This window comes from Clinocottus analis, unplaced genomic scaffold, assembly GCF_023055335.1.
Source record: "Clinocottus analis isolate CAN_PGR_092001 unplaced genomic scaffold, fCliAna1.0.p SCAF_19, whole genome shotgun sequence".
NCBI classification, from domain to species: Eukaryota; Metazoa; Chordata; class Actinopteri; order Perciformes; family Cottidae; genus Clinocottus; species Clinocottus analis.
In genome coordinates this window covers 10,080,988-10,099,978 of record NW_027175920.1, presented here as the reverse complement: position 1 = coordinate 10,099,978, position 18,991 = coordinate 10,080,988, and the positions used below count along the sequence as shown (strand labels likewise).

The 18,991-nt window shown below is 44.1% G+C and overlaps 1 protein-coding gene across 1 annotated transcript; it reads left to right on the top strand.

Annotated features, from left to right (window-relative positions):
- Window positions 1-554: 554 nt before the first annotated feature.
- slc38a10 (solute carrier family 38 member 10) lies at window positions 555-18,986 on the top strand. The gene is made up of 18 exons (XM_068582573.1): window positions 555-735; window positions 948-1,160; window positions 2,444-2,561; window positions 2,761-2,806; window positions 2,965-3,058; window positions 3,244-3,387; window positions 6,131-6,255; window positions 9,385-9,487; window positions 9,742-9,924; window positions 10,648-10,759; window positions 12,283-12,389; window positions 12,490-12,640; window positions 14,156-14,326; window positions 14,409-14,837; window positions 14,927-15,013; window positions 15,717-15,737; window positions 16,097-16,237; window positions 16,336-18,986. The coding sequence occupies exons 2-18, from the start codon at window positions 1,071-1,073 to the stop codon at window positions 17,964-17,966; spliced, it is 3,753 nt and encodes a 1,250-aa protein (XP_068438674.1). The 5' UTR covers window positions 555-735; window positions 948-1,070; the 3' UTR covers window positions 17,967-18,986.
- Window positions 18,987-18,991: the final 5 nt, after the last annotated feature.

The window sequence follows — 18,991 nt, the reverse complement described above, 5'->3', positions numbered from 1 at the left end:
AGGCTCTTTGCTCACGAGCTGATTTTGGTAAAAAAAAGAAGAAAAAAAAGAAAGAAAAAGTTGTATTTTTCCGCACTACATTGTCTCTGTCTTTTTTCTTCCTTTTTTGGGCCTGCTCCACTGCCCCACTGTCGTTTAACCATGTTATTATTTTTTATTTTGTATCACAATCTGTTAGTTAGCAACTAATCTTAAAACTTCCACTTGCCGGTGAACAAGCTCCTACAGTCACCTGACTTTTTGTAAATTAAAGTAGCTCTGCATTCATTGGTTCGTATTTCAACCTTGATAAAAAAAATAAATCCCTGTAAAGTGTATTGTAGTCGATTTTAAATAAGGCTCAGATAAAGTGCACGACAACATAACCTTTTCAGAAAAGATTAACCATGTGTTTCGCCGCCGGAGGAAAAGGAAAAACGCGAGGAAAACAGTATGGTCAAAATACCAATTATGGTCGTGACACGAAGTGACCACTAGTGGGCGCCCGAGCGTTTCTACAGCGATGAAACGTGTTGTCTCTCTCACTTCCTCGACTGTAATCTCTACTTCCTGGAGACGCGCGCTGGGGAAGAAAAAAAAAACTGAATTTGTCTGTTTTGAACAGAGTTCACGTTAACCTGTTGCTTACACACACTCACGAAAACGCATTTTTTTCAACGATAAATGGCCGTTTGACGTGAGGAAACTATTTATGATGACGTAAACGGAAGAGCTCCGCCGCGGACGCAGATACACGTGAGTTAGTTCAGCTAACTAACTAATAAAACTACTGACGTTAACGAGTAACGGCAGCTTACTATAAAGGCTCTGGTCTTTATGCACTCAGGTCTTCATTTGTCTTCATTATGTGTATTTAATCGCCGTACTAGTGTGTATTTAACAAAGCCTGAATAGATTCAAAGTGTCAAACGTGTAACTCGGGCGTCTCTGTGTGTTTGCTTCTGCAGCGCCACGTCATTGATCGGCGGAAGGGTCAGAAACACACATCCGGAATTTAGTCCCGAGTGCCCGCTTTGGACCCCGTTTGTTTGACATTTCTCACCGAGAGGACCCCCCACTACGCGGTCAGAATGACGGCGTCTAACTGGGGTTTCATCATGAACGTGGTGAACAGTATCGTGGGAGTCAGCGTGCTCACCATGCCCTTCTGCTTCAAACAGGTGGGTTGTGCACAGGTTGTCAACCTGTCAACAACACGACCGTGGACCGATACGATACCTTTTATATTTACTTACTTTAAGTGCCGGTATATGGCCTCCATAAGGTAAAGTAATTATGCCGAAGGACGATGTCGGTTATATTAATTCGGGCTATTATTATTGTTGGTTTAACATGTAGGTAATGCAATACATTGCATACTTTAATACATACTTGAACACACACACACACACACACACACACACACATATATATATATATATATATATATATATATATATATATATATATATATATATATATATATATATAATCAGTGGCAGTCCGTGGTTTTACTCACTATGCAAGCTGTATAGTTACAGCTGTGATCGCAGCTGTAACACCCTTCAAAAACTACTTCAGAACCAAAAGTTACCCTCTGACCTCACTGTGGAAAACAAAGCTAAAAGAGGAAGGAGTTTATAAAGTTACATGATCATCGTCATAAATTAAATGAATGTGGTATCATTGTTATCACAGTACGATCTGAGGAAACTATTTGCCATAAAGCATTTCTGCCTCCTTACTGCCTCTCTGGGTTTGTTTTGAGCAAAGTGTATAAAAGTACTATGCAAGTTCAACATTTGTGCAGTATTTGTGAGTATTAATGCACAGAATAAACTAAAGAAGATAAGGGTGGGTGTGGCAGCTTTTTGACAGGCCAGATCTTCCCCAAAATTACAAAGAAAATGGCGAGACAGACAAAGTAAAATGTCACCAGAATGGCGTACCGTATAAAAAAAATGCTCCCTCCTAAATAACGGCTATTCTAAATAGCTCCATTTAATGTCATAGATGACTCTTCCGTGGTGTTTTATTACTGCCACACTCTGGAAGCCTATTGCTCCTGTCATAGATTAAACTGATTTGTTAAACACTCATGGGTGGATTAAAGTGGTGTCAATTCTCAATAATAATGTTGCAGATATCCTCTACACAGAGACGCTATCTATTTTTTTGTTGCATCTTGAAGAATCATTATTCTTTTTTACTTTCGATAGAGCTTCATGTTTTAGTCTACTTAATATAAATCTGTCAAATATGTTTTCTATTTGGACTGATGTTGCAATTATTTTTAAGGATTAAATGCAGTGAAGATGGTATAGCAGAATTCCAGTTTGAATCCTAGCCAAGAAACTTTACTAAAAACAGAAAAAAGTGCTTGTATGATTTCATAGAGGATATTATTTAGCTATTTGTTATGAAGTAAGATGTCCATATTTCAGTGTCCTTTCCTCTCTTATAGTGTGGGATAGTACTGGGAACTCTCCTGTTGTTCTTCTGTTCGTGGATGACCCACAAGTCTTGCATGTTCCTTGTCAACACAGCGAGCAGCACCAAAAGACGAACCTATGCGGGTCTGGGTGAGTTTAAATAGTGGTGAATTTTCCATTTTGTATTCATTCCCGTCAGTTAGCAGTAGCAGCGATGGCCACCATGACGGAGCAGACCGATTTAAATTGTACCAGCAACAGAAAATTACCACTTTCCAATGATTTTTCCCGACGCTGCCACCTGTTTGTCCGCACGTTGTTCACACTGACGTCACTACCTTCTCTGCAGCTTTCCATGCTTACGGGAAACCAGGGAAGACTGTGGTGGAGATGAGGCAAGTCTTACTATTAATTCACTGCACGCATTATGCTGCATTTGAAACGTATATTATCGCTTCATCTTCCATGAATAATTATCATAAATCTATACAAATTAAGTGGATTTATTTTAACCTAGATTGCCCCTGTCTTCTCTCTCCATCTGCCGCTGTAGTATGATCGGTTTGATGTTGGGGACCTGTATTGCCTTCTACGTTGTGATCGCCGATCTGGGCTCAAATTTCTTCGCTCAGCTGTTAGGTTTGCAGGTTTGAAATCATTATTTTCTTTATTCATCTCTTAATCTTTGAACATATGTTTCTCATCCACTGCTCAGAGACTTCAGTTCAATCCTAAGAAACACAAAACAGCAAATAACTGTTGAATGAATGTTGGAATAATAGGATTCATTGAGTTACTATGTTGCGTTGTCGTGTCACACTGTCCTCTCAAGGTGACGGGCATTTTCCGCGTGCTGCTGCTGTTCGCCGTGTCTTTGTTCATCGTCCTCCCTCTGAGTCTGCAGAGGAACATGATGTCCTCCATCCAGTCCTTCTCCGCAATGGCTCTCATGTTCTACACCTTCTTCATGTTCACGGTGAGCCCTCCAACACACAGACAGCTGCATGTGAACAGGCTGCAATGGAAGCACTTTGGCTTTGCTTTGGGAGGGCAGTTTTTGTAACTGCCTTTTGAACATTACATTTTATTTAATTATTTTTTATAATGTCAAACAACTACTGGAATTTTGTTGATGCTTTTTGTTTTCCTAAATTACTAGAGTTGATTCTGAAGCCAGTGTGCTCTTTGTTGCAGTCTTCTTCCCCAAGGATGTAGTTGTACATATAAATACTATACATGCATTTGTATCCTGCAACACAGTTCAATGACCTTGCTCTCTGTTTGAACTTAAAACTCATTTGATTTTCAGATTATTGTTTGGCTAAATGTTATTCCATTGTATTCCATGTTAATTCCTTCTTATCCGCTCCATGCACAGAACTTTGTCTTCTTCACCCACGCAATATTTTCTTGCTCCTCTTTTTTAAAGAGCAACATCACACTAAATCACATCAGGCAGAAAACAATTGCTGCGCCGCTCTTTATTGGCTGAACAAAGTCCGTCCCCTGGGAGAGAGACACCACGTGGAAATGGGCACTAGAGACATTTAAAGCACTGTAAGTGCAAAGTAAATGGAGGTCACATAGTCAACTCCACTAAATCACAAATCGTTGCAACTTAAGGGAATTATCTTTCTTTATTTGCTCATTTGTTTCCAGATATAAATATATCAAACACATTTGAAATATTTCAGACTTATTTTTCTTGCCCAGTCAATGCTGTATGCATGTATGTCAAATGACTTGCACTCTTTTAGGAAATACTTTTATTCTGTGATCTTAAGTCAGCACAACATTCCTATTTGTACATCCATGTCTGTCCCAGTCAATCAGCATTGTGCAATTAAGTATTAAGTTAATACTAATGTTAATGACTATATGGACACAGCGCCTTGGGGAAGCTAAGAAAATGAGAAGATTCAAGTTTGAGGACTATCATGAGTCAACATTTTTGACGTATAGTCTTGCCTCAACCCTTTGTTGATGTTGGATTTGTGTCATTTGACAAAACATTTGAATCATGCTGCACTTCTGGCTACAGTCTCACCAGTAATGTCCAAGCAGGAGACGGTTTATAATAAACATATAATAACCATACACATTTAGTTTATTGTAAACAGCCATTCGTACATATTAAAACACTAACTATCAGTATTCACACGATTATCAAAGCCAATGCACTGCACTCGTTTGCCTCTCAAGTAGCAACTGGTCTATCGCTTTCCAATCGGACGTCCAATGCTCCACTGTTTGCATTCATTGTTGAGCGGCACAAAGCACACGGCTCTGATGGGTTCATGCTTCATAGGTTTGAGTGCGCTCAGAGGTGCAACATACTAAAACGTTTGAGTCCAGCGACAGTCCAGCAGGAGTTTTCTGCCTCATGAGATTCAGCTTGTTTACTCTTTAAATGCACACACCGAGTTTGTGTGTGTGGTTCTGTTCTACTGACCCGTATTGCTGCTTCCACAGACTTCTGACTGCTGTTTACAGCCTCTTCGTGTGATGTGACGCGTAGGTCGTAGTGTGGGGATAACCCGGAGCAGCGGTGTGGTGTGTGTCTGGCTTTAAATCCAGGCCCGGCCCAGTCCAGATCCCTAACCCTCTAACAGTGATGTATCTCCTTCCCTCCCTCCTTTCATCCTACCCTTCGTTTTTCATTTCTGCTCATTGCACCCCTTCACTTCTTTCTCCTCCTCCTGTTTACCTCGTGTCCGTCTGCTCTCCCTCACTCCCCTCGACTACCTCCTCTGCACCCTTTGTTTGCTCCCCTCTTTCCCACTGCTGTTTCTGCTGCTGTTGCTGTAGATAGTGTTGTCGTCCCTGCGCTACGGCTTTATCTCAGGCTCCTGGGTGGAGCGGGTTCACCTGTGGCGCTTGAAGGGCGTCATTCAGTGCCTGCCCATTATCGCCACAACCTTCTGCTGTCACCCGTAAGTAAACCAAGGAAACCACCCCCGCAATAACACCACCGTAATGGCAGTTGGTGGGGGTTGGAGAGTGAGGGAAGCCAGATGTCTCCCCAGCATCCTGATGCTCCCTGAACCCCCATCCCGAACCTTCCCGCCCACTCCTCTCAGTCACCCCCATTTCTCACCTTTTAATTCGGGTTTGGTCTGAGCCGTTTGAGCTCTGTGAGTGTGTCTGTGTGTGTGTGTATGTGTGTGTGTGTGTGTTCTTGGTGGCAGTTGTAGTGAGGCAGAGAAGTGTAACGTACTAAGCTGAAAGTTTCATCTTCGCTGCCCTCCCCTCCACCGCCCCACAACCAGGGACAGCAGTCTGGGTGTGGGAGGCTGGAGGGTTATGGAGGGATCGGCAGTCCTTTGGGACTTCGTCAGGTAATTAAAGGAGCAAGACGTAAGAAACACATGCTGATCGAAAACCTGTGGGGCTTGTTTTTTGGGTCTCGATCACCCTTTCCTAACTCTTTTTATTTTGATCAAATTCATGATTTCACTTTATTTCATTACATATCACCGCCGTTGTTCAATTTTTTTTCAGCTACGACAGGTTTTATGTCCAGCATGGGGATTCTTGTCATGTCCCTTCGTTGTTTCCCTTTCTTCATTTTCTCTGGTTTTCTCTCCTCATTGATTACCTTCATTATCTGTCTGAGCCACCAGCATGGGTGCAGCCCCCCTCCTCTTCCTCGTGCTCCCATCCCCATCTTCATTTGGTTCGGGCCGTAACCCCCTCCCCCTCCCCCTCCTTCCCTTCAGGTGGTGCTGTCCTCGTTCAAACATGGGCTGCTCAGCGGCTGGTGGCTAGGGCAGGTCAATGTGGTGCGCTGGGAGGGTGTGTTTCGCTGTCTCCCCATCTGTGGGATGGCCTTCGCCTGTCAGTCGTAAGTACTCCTCCTGCCCCCCACCTCCCCACCCGGCACAGGACCATGTAATGAAACTAATGTCAAACAAGGGTGGGGGGAGATAGATGCTCAAATGGGGGCTTTTCCACTGTCTGACTCCAGCAGAGGCACAGTGACTTCTTCATAGCTGCATGTAGAAATTGAGCAAACATTTTAGTTAATGCATGCGCACTTACATCATTGCTGTAAGCCAGAGTGGAGGGTTTTGGGTGAGTTTGTCATGGAAAGAGACACACACACGCGTGGTGGAGAAGAGGTGGTTGTTGAGGAATTGCTGGTCGTGAAGGGAGGCTGCTTATTGTTGCTCATGTGCTTTTCACTGTCAGCTCATGAGTTTCTGCTCCACTGTTAGCGCTGCCCTTTGTAATATGAACATGAGGTCCGTGTTCAGTTGTCAAGTGACTTTGCTGTGTCACAAAAGCTACAATGATAGTTTGAACATTTAGACACAAAAAGGAAGACTTTGTCCATATTCCAATCAGATTTTCTAACCTGAAACTATAAAATTGTCTCAAAAAATGTATATGCTGGTCTAAATAGTCTGGCAATTACTGTACATTAAGATGGTATTTCACGCCAATCTTTGCATTGCATTAACTTTCCTCGCGGTGACTGCAGAGATCACACCACGACATGTCACCTCTTACAGCTTCATCAGAGCTTCTCTGAGCCACCACACTCATTTATTTCTCCATTTTCACTCATCTGCATGCTCTGTCACTGCCTCTTTTGTCCTGTCCTCTTTGCTTTAGCGCTTGCTGTGGGTTTGCGGTGAGTTGAGCTGGCGAAGGGTAATGTGGAGGTCTAATGGGATCTGGGTGTACAAAGTCTTATCTCTCATTTGAATGCAGTGCTGGGGGGAGGGTGCAGGGAGTGTTATTGTGGAAGTCATTAGGGCCAGATGTTTGGGTGGTGCTGCTGTATGGGTTTGTTTGTGTGAGGGAGAGTCGGGTAAGTGGCAGGAATGGGTGACCGTTGCCATGAGACTCAAATGAGACTTTAATTAATGCAATCCCACAAAGCCGACGTGACATTATGGTATGGCGGACGCGTTCATTAGCGAGTGAGGTGTGCGCATGTAAGAAGAAAGAAGAAAGTGTGCGATTGTGTGTGTTTATGCATGTGTGTTTTGTGCGTCGGCTCCCACTAGCTGTGCTGAGTGATATTTGGCAGGGTGATTTCTTGGCCTGTGGTCAGGCCACGCAAAGCAAGGGCTCCGTGAGGCGGCAGGCGGCTAAAGCCAAACCACTAATCAACGCATTGGACTGCCGCCATCTTGCAGACACACACTGATGTATTCACAGGCTGATTAAACAGCTCTCAGCACATTGGATTTTTATTACATTCATGAAACGTGCTTACTTCCAGCTAAAACATTACTTAACATCACCATTATGGCGGGGCCGGCCCTGTTGTTTTTTTGGCTGCGCGCTTAAATGGCGAGGAGCAGTTAGCTCATAATGGAGGAACATGAGAAAAACATGTGCAGCGAAAATGGCCCTCTGTGATGCTACTGTGGGCAGGCTTTCAACTTCAAGCAAATGATATTATCTACAGCGCACACCCGAGCCCTCCCAACACACACACACATCTCACCACGTTCACTCTTCAGACTTCCTCTGTCATATTGCCTCCATTTAAGGGCAGCGTTAAAGCAGAAGCACGTTATCCTCTGAGTCAGGACTATTGAGTGAACATTAGATGTTTAGCTTACAGTATGTCGTTTTCTTTAACCTTGGCTATGAGATTTACTGGTTTTCGGATTAAACAAGCATCGAGAAAAAGTGCCACAGGACAGTGCTTGCTCATAAAACTGTGCGAAAGAGAGACAGGCAAGGAGAGGATAAGAGAAAGTTGTGGTTTCGCTCTCTCTCTCTCTCTCTCTCTTTCGTTTCTTCCCTCTCGTTTCTGCCTTTCACACATATATGAGGGAGATGGAGAAAGAGAGGAGGTGAGCACAAAGAGTCTGCCAGGAAAGTTTATAATGCTCTAAAACCTGCCAGGCACTCGCTGTTATATATAACGCCTGTAAATTCCCTGGTTAATGTGCCGATGGTTCCCTCTACGCCGCCACGCTCGCTGATAGCACAGAACCGAAAATGACAGAGGGAGACGCAGTCTCAGGTGTAACCACAGCCAGCCTTCACTACTGTCACCCATTCTGTGTCTCACACACTCACACACTCGAATATAGACAAACACTTCCTACTTACTCCACCCCCACTGCCAGGACATTACTTTCATCTACTGTAATTTGTAAACATGAATTGTTAGTTAATTGATTTAAAAAGAAAAGAAAATCCTGCACATGCCAAAAATATATTGTTGCATTCATGTGCATCTCAGATGTTCTCACCTTTTTTATATTGATGTGCGGGCTTACAAGCATCTAAAATACATCTGACTGTTGGAGTTTGGGTCCACTATTGCAAGTAATAATCAATTCATAAATAACGGGACAAATAAACAATTAAGGGTATAATTAATGTAATGTAAGTTAATATGACATTCAATCCAAGTAGGAATATATCATATATTTTTAGGTATTTGTTTCACCATCAGGTTGGGATGTGAACACTGCAGATAAGCCACTGGAATATTTTATTTAAAAAATAATACCTTTTATAAGCTATACATAGTTTTGTGGTTTGCTTGTTTGACTTGTGAAAAGAAATTCTGAGATCAAGTTTTGCAGATGTTGGCAGTGATCTACAATCAATAAACAATGCAGACTACATCTTAGTAGACAATACACAACTTAATTACATGTGTTTACTGATGACTGTCCAATGGTGTTATAACTTTGATGGACTAAACGAACACAAATAAGTTGGATGCTGACAAAGACATGAGAAAAAGACATACATCATTTTATTATTAAATGGCACAAATGGGCCTCCATATGGCTGCTCATTAGAGAAACCTCCAGAGCCGTCCCCATTAATGTAACATTCATGCGACATCTCTCAGCAGTGCCACTTCCCAAAGCTGAAAGTTGTACATCTGATAATCTGGACAGCACGTGAATGCACAAGAGCAGTACTCGTGTGGTCTTTATGTCCCGCAGAAAGCCGAGTGTGTTGTTGTTGGACTGCTTCTCTCTCACAGGCAGGTGCTGCCGACTTACGACAGCCTGGACGAGCCGTCCGTCAAACGCATGAGCACCATCTTCACCTCGAGCCTCAACGTAGTCACCGTCTTCTACATCACCGTGAGTGGAAGCCGCCGCCGCATTTACACGGGCTATACTTGCCCCAGATGCCGCTGTTGCGTAGAAACGTATTGACTTCACGACATTAATACGGGGTAGTCTACTCGTCCTAATCCAATGCCTTCAAATCAGTGCCTGAAAAGTTATTGAATGCTGTCAGCTACCATTTTGTCTTAGTGTTCCACACCTTTATGCGTCCATCTTTTTGCGTTCCTCCCCCGCTGTGTTTGGTTCCCTCAACTTCTCTGAACCAGGTGGGTTTCTTCGGCTACGTCAGTTTCACTGAGAACATTGCCGGCAACGTGCTGATGAACTTCCCGTCTAACCTGGTGACCGAGATGATCCGTGTGGGCTTCATGATGTCTGTGGCCGTAGGATTCCCCATGATGATCCTGCCCTGTCGCCAGGCCATCAACACCATGCTGTTTGAGCAGCAGGTGAGTTTGAATGCTACTACTACTAGTACTACTAGTACTACTACCACTACTACAACTCTTTCTACTGTTAGAATGTGATGTGTGTATACAGCCCCCCTTCCAGTAGGGGTTTGCTGAATTAAACATACCGTAGAGCCTAACCTCTTCTATGTTCTTGTTCCTTTCTAATTAAATACATTATTGTGCAATAATACAGTTCCTCTCTGTAATGCAGTTTGACAATGAATGAAAACAGAAACGTGTTGCTCCGTATAAAAGGAGTCCCCTGGAAACACCTGCTGTGCAACTCTAACGTGACGTCAATTCAATTAATATCGTAATCAAACATTAAAGGCGTATGAACACGTCGTGACTTCTAAAATTCTTTTGACACGCACCGTTCCTGTTGTGGTTTAGAAATACGCGCAGCATATGCATTATTGAAGGTTTTTGTAGTGTTTCAAACTGCACTGTAGGAAACATCTATTGGCTCTGCAGCAGAAAGGAAGTCCTGCTTGAGGTCTTGATGGAAACCAGACCAGTAGAACTGGCTGTTGGTAATCTGATGATGAGGAATAAGTAATATCCCACACAAGGATTGGTGGGGACGCAGCGCTTGACTGAATGTAACAGAAACACCAAGAAGAACAAGCTACCCCCAAAAATAAAACCCAATCAAATTATAAACGTGTGAGATTTCTTTATATTTTTTTGTCTTTCTCACTCTTTGTTTTCGTCTTGCAGCAGAAGGATGGGACGTTTGCTTCCGGGGGATACATGCCTCCCCTGCGCTTTAAGATGATCACCCTCTGCATTGTTTTCGGCACCATGCTGGGAGGCATTCTCATCCCCAATGGTACATCGTGTGTGTGTGTGTGTGTGTGTGTGTGTGTGTGTGTGTGTGTGTGTGTGTGTGTGTGTGTGTGTGTGTGTGTGTGTGTGTGTGTGTGTGTGTGTGTGTGTGTGTGTGTGTGTGTGTGTGTGTGTGTGCGCGCGTGTAGGTTTGTGTGAGTGAGTGAGAACAATCAGGCTTGGATTGAAATCGTATGTGTGTGTCTGCCTATGTGTACAGCTTGCTGACTGGAGGTCTTCAAGGTGCATGTGTTCCTTTGTGTGGGCGGAGTAGCCGGGGAGCTTTACGACGTGTGTGAATGTGACTTTACGAGTCAGTGACTGTCACACTCTAACACAGTCCTTAAATCAGGGCCCTAACTTTTATCTTTTAGACGGGCAGACAGGAAGATAGGGCTATTATTCTCCCAGACTTACTCTCTCTTTCTGTCTCTCTCTCTCTGACACACACACAAACACACACACACACACACACACACATATATGTACACACCAATATTGGCTCTCTGTCAGGTTCTTTGAGTCTTTCCGTCGCGCTCACAAACGGCTCCAAAATGGTTGAGATGTAAAGGTTAGAATGAGTTTATGTTTTATTCATCCTTTTATATGGAGGCTGTTTGTTAAACTTTTGATTGGGTAGACAGACACACACACACACAAACACACATACACACACACACACACACACACACACACACAGTGGGTTTGGCTGGCCCTTTGTGTATCTAATCAGACTAATAGACTGAGAAGAAGGGAGGTAAGAACCCTGGGGAGAATGGACACTAAATCTGAGGGAGACAATATGGTGTCCGTCCTCTGGATGAACGATGGGTTTTTCAGGCCCGCCGCCCAGCCAGAGACGGGTGGGGCCAGGGTTTTCCTTTGCCAAGAGCAGGGTGCCATGACTGGGAGCCTGCGGCTGGGCGGGTGCCGGTTATGAATGGCGGAGGCAGGTATGAATGGAGCTAGTGATAAAGAGCATCGATATGGGGAATAGCTTCGAGCTGTGTAGCAACAGAGATATGGAGCGGTACCCAAACCCCTCACCTCTGGCGTTGTCGGTGCCATGATTGGCCCAGTGCGCTCTGCAGCAGCAGCGCCCGGAGATTTCTGACGAATGTTAACATCCCTATTAGATGAGCTCAAGTATCTCTTCAGTGACACGTCGCCTGTCACTTTCAAAGTGCGTTTATCTCAATTGATTTTAATGTGGATGATAATTAACACCATGAAAAGTGATGATTGTTATATTATTTTCATACTTTGAGAGTTGACGCAATAATTTGGATTAATAATTTAAACTGTTTATCCATTACCGTACCTAATGCTTTAAACCATATATCTATTACTTTTTTAAAACTATTTAGCTCTCTATTCATTACTGTAAACTAAAGATTTTAGCCATTTATTTGAGGTAATTTATTCATTACTGCCACGTACACCTTAACAACTGCAGAATCGCTCCTGGGAGTCACTCCAGGACGACAAGATGACCCCTGTGTTCTTCTTTTCCTTTTCTCTCTTAAGTGGAAACCATTCTGGGTCTGACTGGAGCCACTATGGGCAGCCTCATCTGCTTCATATGCCCTGCGCTCATCTACAAGAAGATCCAGAAGAGCAGCTTCATTTCACAGGTTACACAGTCAGAATAACCACTTTCCTTATCATTTGTTCAGGGAAAATGTGTTATTCACTGACCTGCTGCGCTTCTCCTCTTTCTCTCTGTCCTTTTAGCTGGTGCTCTGCGTGGGTCTGGGCATCCTGCTGGTCAGCACCTTTACCACCCTCTCAATTTCGGCCACAAGCACCCGCAAGGTCCGGGTTCCTCTCCCTGCAGCACCTGTCAAAAACGACTCGCCGCTACCGGACCTTCCTAAACTGCACGGTAAAGATCATGACATTGGCTAAAGGCTAAAACTTATCGACTGGATGGACAATAGAAGAAAGTGCTTTACTAATTAACCATGGAAACATTTACCTGAAGGTACCGGAGCCAGGGTTATCTGTAATTATTTCATGCAAAAAGCTCCAGCGGCACTAGAGGGACATTTATTTCTTGTTTTATTTTCAAAGTCGTGGACTACAGCGCCCTAAAACGGCAACGTAAAGAAAATAAGAGCTTGTGGCCAAGGGCCAGTGAGACTAAAACAAAAGCACAAAGCCACAGCAAAAAGAAAGCGTTTCTTTCATCTCTGTGAGAAGAAAAGATGGAGACAGACAGTGACTGATAGACAGACAGGCAGGGCGAGGAGATAACCTCTTGATAATATCTGAGAGCAGCGCTGAGTGCTTGACATTGATGGAGCGAGAGTGATGCCCTTCAAACTCCAGTAATTTCTCTCCACCCCTCTACCTCTGTTCATTTCTCCTGCCACCTCCTCCCCCCAAAATACATTGTCTACACCTCCATTTCCCCCACATCTCTTGTGGCAGCTAGAAAATGCCTGCAAGCTCTGGCTGTATAAAGGGAAGAAGGTGATATGGGTTTGGGGAGGGTAGAGGGGTGCAGACGAAACAAATGGAGACGAGCCATAGAGGAACCTTTTGAGTTAATGTCCTCAGTTTCGGTTGAAGCAGGAGGGGCTTTTAGTTTCCGCGTTTCTAACCTGTTCACCGGCACCAGGAAGGACCTTCTTTCTCCATGTTTGTGATTCTTTCTAGTTTGATTTTACTGCATTCTTTCCTCGCATTTTGACTGGAGGGAAAACACATGTGGTCTAACCTTTACACCTGTTTCCTGTTTGTCACTTTCAATGTTAATTCACCTCCCTCCCTTTTCTTCTTGCTCAATTATTAAACCCCACCAGCTGTGTTAGTTTTGTCGTTGCCAGTGCTTGCTGCCACCTAGTGGATCTACTAGTCGGCTTGAATTCAATCACATCTGAGAGCATCAGTACGCACAGTTCATGCGAGATATACCGGAGGTGTTCATTTATTTTAATGCCAGTCGTTAATGTGTGTAATAAACACAACGGCACAAGAAAATAAAGAGTGCATGTCAGGGCAGGTGTTAAATAGTAATGCACTGGAAGACCGTTATTTTACTTTTCTCAGACGAGAGAAAACAGTGGAGAAAATGAGGTATCAAATTTATGTTTTCTTAATTTAGTCGCAGTAATGTGTCTCGTATTTTTTAGACTAGCTATATACTGACTGTTTGAGAAAATGCAGTAAAAGCAAATAAAAAGCTCACCAGCAGCAGCGGTATTAAACAAGAGTAAAACATATTCTTGCATAAAAAAACTTTTTATGGCTGTATAAATCTATTACTAAAGAACAGATTTACACATGTTGCCGAACAAGGAACACGGTTTGACTATGGGATCTGTGCCCTTTTGATAGAGGGATATTTAGTAGCAGTGGCTTGTAACAGATTGTGTTTTTGTGTGTCTGCATGTAGAAAATCCTCCAAACAAGAAGCCAGTGGAGATAGAAAAACCTGACCTTCCGGCTGTGGAGAATGTGCAACCAGTAGACCGGGACCCGCCTGAGCAACCCCAGATTAAAGGACCAGTAGAAGTACCAGAGAGGAAGAAGGAGGAAGAGATGCAGTTGGACCGTCCTGGTGCTGGTAGGAAAACTGGACCCGTGCTGGAATCTTCACTGGATTTTGACCGGTTGAGTATAAGCAATGTTTTGTTTTGTTTTCCCAGGTGTTGCTGTGCCAGAGGGCGAGGCCCATCGGCATGAACCACCCATCCCTCACGACGAGGTCGTGGTGGACAAAAGAAAGAACAACGCAGAGCTGCAGGAAGACAAGAAACAGCCTGAGGAACCTAAAAAGAATGAAGAGCAAGGTTTAGGGAACGCTGTGGTGGTGGTACAGGACAAAAAGGACAACAATGTTGAAGAGAAAGCAAAGCCTGTTGTGGCTGTTGTGGGGAAAGAGGAGGTGGATTTGGGTGGAGGTGAAGTCCGGTCAAATGAAGTGGTGGAGAAGCCCGGTGCAGAGGCAGACAAAAAGCAGGACGGTTCCCCGCTAGAGGAAGTTAAGAACCCCGGTCCGGTGAAGGATCCTCTTGCAGGGAATGGAGCTGAGATGGGCGATCAAGTGGGCAAAGCCCCAGATGCTGCAGGGAAACGTGAGCATTAACCTAACCCTAACCCTTGTATGGTAAAACATTGGTCAGAAAACACAACATTGACTTGGTGATTTTTGGTTGTCCTTCAGCTCCAGTTCCTGAAGTAGAGCCTCATGCTGATGGAGACGTGGCTCCGGCTGCAGACAGTAAAGACACAGCAGATGAGAAAATGGAAGGTGAGTGGAGTAGAAAACATCCAGGGGCATAGAGTTAATAGTATTGGGTCACTTACTTATCAGCAATTTAACACAAGTTAATCACAAATGTATCATTTGGTGATCCATTTATTGTTGTTTTTTTTACAATAGATTGGATGTAATCTAAAATACAGCTGCTTGAATCCATTTTGTCCTGCTATTTTTTAGAGATGTATGACCAACAATCATGCAGCAAACAAACATGACCTCCCTACGTTACTAGAAGTTACAAGTACTTTAAAAGGTTTTGAAAATGTGATAACTAAAATACAATCGATTGAGACAGGTTGCAGGAAAGAGGACACGGGGAATAAAACAAGTAAAGCATAAAATAATTAAAGTGACTGTGTTGTAACAATCTGTACATTATTTGCTGTGGCCTGCTGCATGTTCATGTCCCTGCCTCTCTTTTTCATATTTCACTTGGCTGGTTTTATTTTGTATAATCTAATCTTTGTGATCTGTACTTTCTTATTGTGCCCGTACATAAAATACAAAACGCATTCAGAAATATTCAAATCTATTTCCTTCTCCTATTTCTTGACCTTGCTGTATGCACCACACAGTCTTTTTTTTGGCTTTTGTTGACTTTCTTGTTCTGTTTACTTTTGCCTTCTGTCTCTCTGTCCTTCTCCATCTTTACCCTTTTTTTCTGTCTTTCTCTGCCGGACTCCTATCACAGTGATAAAAAAGCTGGTTGCAGGTATGAATTCCCTCTTGCCTCTTCTGTTTATCTGTCTGTCGCTCAAATTTTCATTTTAGATGTACAATGCATATTGTAAGATGCATTTTTATCATATGACTAAATGCGCCAGTGTATCTTTCCCCCCTAACATAGTTTGTGTGCGTCCACAGCTTCCCATTTCCGTTTATGTTTAAGACTACAATCTAGAGATGTCTGTTTGAATGGATCAAGGAGACTGTACTAAACCATAGTGGAATATTTCCCCTCCCCTCTCACCTAGAGACTGGTCCTACATCAGTCTAACTAAGCTTATTAACTAATGCAATGTTCTGCGAACAGTTTGTGGCTTATTTTATTTGAACTTTTCTGTCCTACAGAAGGCCAGCTCGACCACGCAGTGCTACTGCAGGTGATCAAGCAGCAGCAGGAGCAACAGAAGAGACTTCTTGACCAGCAGGAAAAACTACTGGATTTTATAGAAGAGCAACACAAGGAAATCCACCAGAAAATACCTGCCGGTGGGTGCACACCTCATGCTTAATATGACACTTGAGATCACAGGTGGCTGTGTTCAATGTAAGAAACATAAGTGTAATAAACATGTTTATAATTAAAGGGGCTGCTGACGGTGAGGCAGACAAAGGCCTCCAGGAGGGGATGGACGGTGGAGCAGCAAAGCCCAAAGAGTCTGGCCTGGACTCAGCCGAAAAGCAGCCCAAGGAGGCAGCTGTGGCTGGAGCTGCTGTAGCTGGCGTTGAAGCTGGTGCTCAAGTTGGAACTGGTGCTAAAGCCGGAGTTGTGGCTGGAGCTGGAGTTGGAGTTGGCACTGGTGCTGTGGCTAAAGTTGGAGCTGGAGTTGGAGTTGGAGCAGGAGCAGGAGTTGGAGCAGGAGCAGGAGTTGGAGCAGGAGTTGGAGCAGGAGTTGGAGCAGGAGTTGGAGCAGGAGTTGGAGCAGGAGTTGGAGCAGGAGTTGGAGCAGGAGTTGGAGCAGGAGTTGGAGCAGGAGTTGGAGCAGGAGCAGGAGCAGGAGCAGGAGCTGGAGTTGGAGCAGGAGCTGGAGTTGGCGTTGGAGTCGGCAATGCAGTTGGTGTTGGAGCAGGAGTTGGAGCAGGAGTTGGAGCAGGAGTTGGAGCTGGAGCAGGAGCTGGAGCAGGAGCTGGAGCAGGAGCTGGAGCAGGAGCTGGAGCAGGAGTTGGAGCAGGAGTTGGCGCTGGCGTTGGCGCTGGCGTTGGCGCTGGCGTTGGAGCTGGCGTTGGAGCTGGCGTTGGAGCTGGCGTTGGCGCTGGAGCTGGAGCTGGCGTTGGAGCAGCAAAGCCTCAGGCCGTGGACCAGAATCACGCACAGGCCAGACATAAGGATGCAGAGGTTGGGAGTCCTCATGGAGCTGTTCAAGCAGCTTACAAGGAAGATGACTATGTTGCACTTGGAGGAGAATCCCGTAAGCAGAGTGAACTCGGTGCAAGGGGAGTGCCACTGGTAAAGAAAAGATCTGATAACCCCCAGCCAGTACCTCAAAATGATCAGGTAGCTCAACTTAAAGAGGATGAAGTGGGCTTAGATGAGGTAAAGAAGGAAATGGATAATCTTAAAAAAGAACGGATAGAAAAAGAGGTTCAGGCAAGAGTGGAAAAAGAACGGCGTGATCGCGAGATGAAGGAAGCGCTGGCCAGAGAGCAGGAACTGGAGATGGAGAGAGCCGCAAAGGCTAAACTCGCACAGGAAAAGGCTGCAGAAGAGAGACTTCAGCGGGAGATTCAGAATACAGACAATGCAATACTTGAGAGAGCAAAGAAAGAGAAAAAGACAGGAGAGGCTCAGGAGAGGCAGGCCCGGCTGGGGCAAGCTATAGAAGACAGACAGGCTGCACAGGGGCCTGAGAGAGAAGATGGTGGAGCTTTGAAGAAAGGAGGACGAGACCTCAAAGAGAAAGCTGATGCTCAGGCGGACCCCGGAGAAGGTGTGGAAGACAGAGCCGTCAAAGCCGAGGCTCACCCCCAAGGCTCCCACGAGAAGATCGGGGACCGGGGAGAGATGGATCTAAGACGGAGACGAAGGGCACTGGGACCGAGAAAAGCCGGAGGGACCTCAGAGGAGACGGGGATGTCCAGGGGGATGCCGAGGCTGGAGCCCCTGCTGGAGCTGGGGGGCTCCGACCTGCACGTAGCCCTGGAGGAGCGGCTACTGGCTGGGGCAATGGTGCACTCGCGGCAGATTAAACAGGCCTCAGAGGATGAGGGGGCGAAATAACACACACGCACACACACACACACACACACTTTCATTCAATGATTGGACAGCAAGTTCAACAAATATTGCACACCTGCAGAAAACTTTGAATACTGTTGACTATTATATTGTTGCCTTACAATCTCTCTTGCCTTCAGACATGATATGGACAAAGAGCACCAGTTTCTCTTTCTCGATACCGTGTACTCCACAAACAACCCAAATACTTTTATTAAAGAGCAAAGTGCATGTAAATATTAACTTATTTTTGTCTCTGGGCAGGACTATTTTGAAAAGTTTGCTGTTAAAATGTATGTAAATCTATGCAATACCTTTCTTTATAGTGTTTAGACATCGTGGAGGTGTTAAAGTCTGTGTATTTGAGTCCCTTTTCACCCGCTTCGTGGAGTCTGCCTCAATGTTCGTGCTTTTTTGTCTTCTGTGCTGATTTTTTTTTTTTGGGGTCGTTATTTATCTTTTACTTTGATATGTATATATTATAATATTTGGTATGTTAAATTGTGACCAATGTTGAAGGTTTCTTTGAACATTACACGTACCACAGGTAATGCGTGCGTCTTGGTCGGATTCACAATACTTTCATTTGAAAGTAACGATATTCAGCCTCATGCTGGAGCAACGAGGTGTGTATATAAAGTGTTGGCTTATGGTTTAATAAACTGGACAAAGAAGCAGCTCAATCCAAGACTCTACTTATCGATCATTCCGTCTTCGTTATATGTTTCCTGTTGATTAATCAGTGCCTTCCAAACCATATGCTGCTGTTATATCAAAACAAAAAGTGGCATTTATTTCCTCAATGTGTGTTCTTTTTGCTTCTACTTTTACTGTAAAGAGTACAGTAGTTATGAGAATATAAGATTGTACATTAAGTGGACAGTGAAAGAAATATGGACCGTTTGTCACGTTTTTTGTTATCCAACTTTTCTGAAAAAGAGGCTATTTTTTAAATTTTCTCTCTGCATTGTATTTCTGTACATTTTACTGATTAAAAATGAATAAAAAAACATCTGTATTACATCCAT